The sequence below is a fragment of the Arachis stenosperma genome, chromosome 3 (assembly GCF_014773155.1).
Source record: "Arachis stenosperma cultivar V10309 chromosome 3, arast.V10309.gnm1.PFL2, whole genome shotgun sequence".
In the NCBI taxonomy this organism is placed as follows: Eukaryota; Viridiplantae; Streptophyta; class Magnoliopsida; order Fabales; family Fabaceae; genus Arachis; species Arachis stenosperma.
This window is the reverse complement of record NC_080379.1, coordinates 154,557,378-154,561,090: the sequence shown is the minus strand read 5'-3', so window position 1 is coordinate 154,561,090 and position 3,713 is coordinate 154,557,378. Positions and strand designations below refer to the sequence as shown.

The 3,713-nt window shown below is 40.5% G+C and overlaps 1 protein-coding gene across 1 annotated transcript; it reads left to right on the top strand.

The window, feature by feature from the left end:
• The first annotated feature begins 811 nt into the window (after positions 1–811).
• On the top strand, positions 812–3,463 carry LOC130967407 (protein ARABIDILLO 1-like). Its single transcript, XM_057892252.1, has one exon. The coding sequence runs from the start codon at positions 1,207–1,209 to the stop codon at positions 2,953–2,955; it is 1,749 nt and encodes a 582-aa protein (XP_057748235.1). The 5' UTR covers positions 812–1,206; the 3' UTR covers positions 2,956–3,463.
• The last annotated feature ends 250 nt before the right edge of the window (positions 3,464–3,713 follow it).

Here is a 3,713-nt window from a genome sequence, read left to right as displayed (position 1 = left end):
ATTCTTAATTTAATTAAAAATTTGACTGAGGTGAGCATGCGGCTATAGACTCCTTTGGCTTTCCTTGGACTCTTGTTTTACTGTCTAGGGTTTAGAAGGGAGAATAAGAAAAGTGGGTGGAAAAGAAAGAAACTTTTGTGTGAATTAGTTCTTGTTATTGTTATTTCACTCAAAAGGAGGTCTCTGCTTGCTCAAGGCATCCAACCCAACAAAGGGATTCACATGGGTGGCCCTCTCATTTCCCATTTCTACTTCTTTTTCTCATCTTATATATTAAGCTGTGGTCCATCACTTGCACTTTCCTATCTACTGATTCACAATCCTCGCTCTTATTTATAATCACCCCTTTAATATATGGCTGATGCAATTTCTACATATGCATCTCATAATTATGCAAATTTTAAATACAATTTTAGTCTTGATAGAGATACTAACGCTTTGTGTTTCCATGCCCTGAAGAATCAGAATCAGAATCACTTTACTTGTGTCTAACTTTTTAATTAGACAAGTAAAATAGTGGGGTTATTAAGCTACCTACTACGTCTTCAGTAACAGTAAACTGATTAATCCTGCTACTAAATAACTGTTAACTGCTAACTTCCATTTCCATCACAAAAATAAGATTAATTATAAAAAGGTGCAAGATTTTGTAATGCATGCTCTGTTTGCTTGTAGCTTACCTTACCTATTCGTTTGGTTGCTTTTTTTTTTTTCATAATTAAGTTCCCTTTCGTGTCCTATGTTTTAAGAATTTTATTATAATATAGTAATGTTATGTGTGTTTCCAAATGTAATATGGACAAAACCATCTCCCAATTTAAGTCAATCCAAACAGGGCACTCTCATCTGTCTCATTTCGGTTTTCTTTTCCATTTGCCTTCAACTTCCAACGAAACAACTCACCATTAAATGACACAACTACCCCACAGAAGCACAAGATTACATTTTCTAGGGAGAATTCTAGGAGGGTATTTCGGTAAAATCAGTTACTAGTATCCAAGTCTGTATCAGCTGCAATCTAAGGGATAAGCACAGATCTGCCGGAAAAAAAAAAGAACTTCTTTCTATTTCTCTGACTCTCTTTGTTTTCTTTTATGATAAGATCGTTGCTCGGATTATAACCATCGTGACCTGGCCGCAATATTATCACCGGAAATGGGTTTCCACCACAGCCACTGATAACACTGAAAATATTTAATAGGGAATATGGGTAACGAAGAAGACTTCGCCGGAGAACCCAACTCCTTTAGGAAGGAGGCACCCGCCGGAACTTCCAACCTCCTCCGGCGAGCAGCGGAGCTCATTGCCACCGTTCTCTCCCTCTCCCTCTCGATCAGGGCCTTCGCCACCAAATGGCAACTCATCCGGACCAAGCTCGAGGAGCTCCACTCCGGCCTAATCGCCGCCGAGAACTGCGACTCCGGCGAGAACCCACAGCTCACGGGCATCCTCCCATCGGTGATTTCGACCGCCGGAGAGTGCCGCGACTTGGCGCGCCGTTGCTCCGACCTCTCCTACAGCGGGAAGCTCCTTATGCAGAGCGATTTGGACGTGGCGATCGCAAAGCTGGACGGCCACGTCAGCACCCTCTCGGAGATTTACAAAAAGGGAATATTGGCGAATGGGTCTGCCCTCGTCGTTTCAAAACCGAGTCTTGGCGCTTCAAGAGAAGACATAAGGTTCTACGTGAGGGACCTATTAACGAGGATGAAGATTGGGGATTTGGGTATGAAGAAAGTGGCTCTCAGGAACCTGTACGAGGTTGTCGTCGAGGATGAGAGGTACGTTAAGGCCGTTGTGGACGTTGGTGACGTGGTTCATGTGCTGGTTGGGTTTCTTGGTTCAACTGAATCGGGACTCCAAGAGGAGAGTGCAAAGGTTGTTTCTGTGATTGCAGGATTTGGTTGCTACAAGGGCAATTTGGTAAATTCAGGAGTGGTTGCGCCGTTGGTTAGGGTGCTGGATTGTGGGAGCGAAGAAGGGAAAGTTGCTGCAGCGAGGTGTTTGGTGAAGCTCACTGAGAATTCTGATAACGCTTGGTGTGTTTCTGCACATGGTGGTGTCACTGCGTTGCTTAGAATTTGTGATGGTGATGATGGTGGTTGTGACGGAGATTTGATTGGTCATGCGTGCGGTGTGTTAAGCAATCTTGTTAGTGTTGAAGAGATTAAGAGGTTTATGATTGAGGAAGGTGCGGTTTCTACGTTTATAAGGCTTGTGAGGTCCAGGGATGAAGCCATTCAAGTGAATTCAATAGGCTTCATTCAGAACATTGCCTCTGGTGACGAATTGGTTAAGCAGATGGTGATTAGAGAAGGTGGAATCCGTGCTCTGTTGCGTGTTCTTGATCCTAAATGGCCCTGTTCTTACAAAACAAGGGAGATTTCAATAAGGGCTATTGAGAATTTGTTTTTCTCTCCGCTTAGCTCTGTGAGTGCTTTGATTAGTTACGGTTTTGTGGATAGTTTGCTGTATTATGTTCGAAATGGCGAGGTTTCCATTCAAGAATTGGCGCTGAAAGTGGCATTTCGATTGTCTGGAACGTCCGAGGAGGCCAAGAAATCAATGGGGGATGCAGGTTTCATGGCTGAGCTTGTGAAATTCCTGAATGCGAAATCGTTCGAGGTTCGCGAAATGGCAGCTGAGGCACTCTCTGGGTTGGTTATGTTGCCTAAGAACAGAAAGAGGTTTGTGCAGGATGACCATAACATTGCACTTATCCTTCAATTGCTTGATCCTGAAGAGGGGAATTCAGGTAACAAAAAGTACTTAATCTCAATCTTAATGTCATTGACAAGTTGCAATAGTGGGAGGAAAAAGATTGTTAGTTCTGGTTATGCAAAGAACATTGAGAAGCTTGCAGATGCTCAAGTTTCTTCTGATGCCAAGAAACTTGCAAAGAAGCTATCCACAAACAGGTTCCGCAGCTTGTTCAGTGGAATCTGGCATTCATGAATGAATCTGATTCTTTTTTTTCTTTTCTTTTTAACTGTATATTTACATAAGTGTCTTACAAGTTTTGCTAATTGGTTTCTTCTGTTTTCATTTCATGACAAGAATAGCACAGCTTCGTGTTGAGATTTGTAACAAGATGTAGTGATGATACCATAAAAGCTTTGTTGTAGATTTTTAAAGAGTTATTATATTATTATATTATATGATATGACAAACAAATAATGTTAATTAATTACTAATTACAGATATCTATTTTGGTGTGTTGTTGGAATTATTCTTGAGAAATATTTTATTGTTATGAATTTGTGGATGAGTGTGTGTGACCACATGGGAAAGACAGACACTTCAATCCGTGGGAAGCATGTGAGTATGCGAAGAAGATAGCGATAGATGAAGTTTCCATCTGCATTATTTGTCTCTAGCAATGCTTGCTCTTGGCTTTTACTGATTTTTTGTTTATACTTTATAGTAAATTCCTTGCTGCTGATGAAGAATGTATACACCAACATTTTCTTTTATTGATGCATATACTTTTTTGTTTTCTTCCTTTTATTAATTACTATTTGCTTTTCAAGTTCTAAAATAGCACATTTGTCTTATCTAGAGTAAAGTGTGTTTAGGTATAATCGGTGATTGGTGAAATCAATGATTTAAAATTTTGTCAAAGACACGCATAATAACCATCTTGTAAACATGTATTGATTATTTCACTTAATTTTCACGCGAGTGGGTGGCTAAGGATGTAGATTTTACTCTTT

Excerpts from the sequence above, each read along its gene's own strand:
- LOC130967407 (XM_057892252.1), top strand. The coding sequence starts at position 1,207 with ATGGGTAACGAAGAAGACTTCGCCGGAGAACCCAACTCCTTTAGGAAG.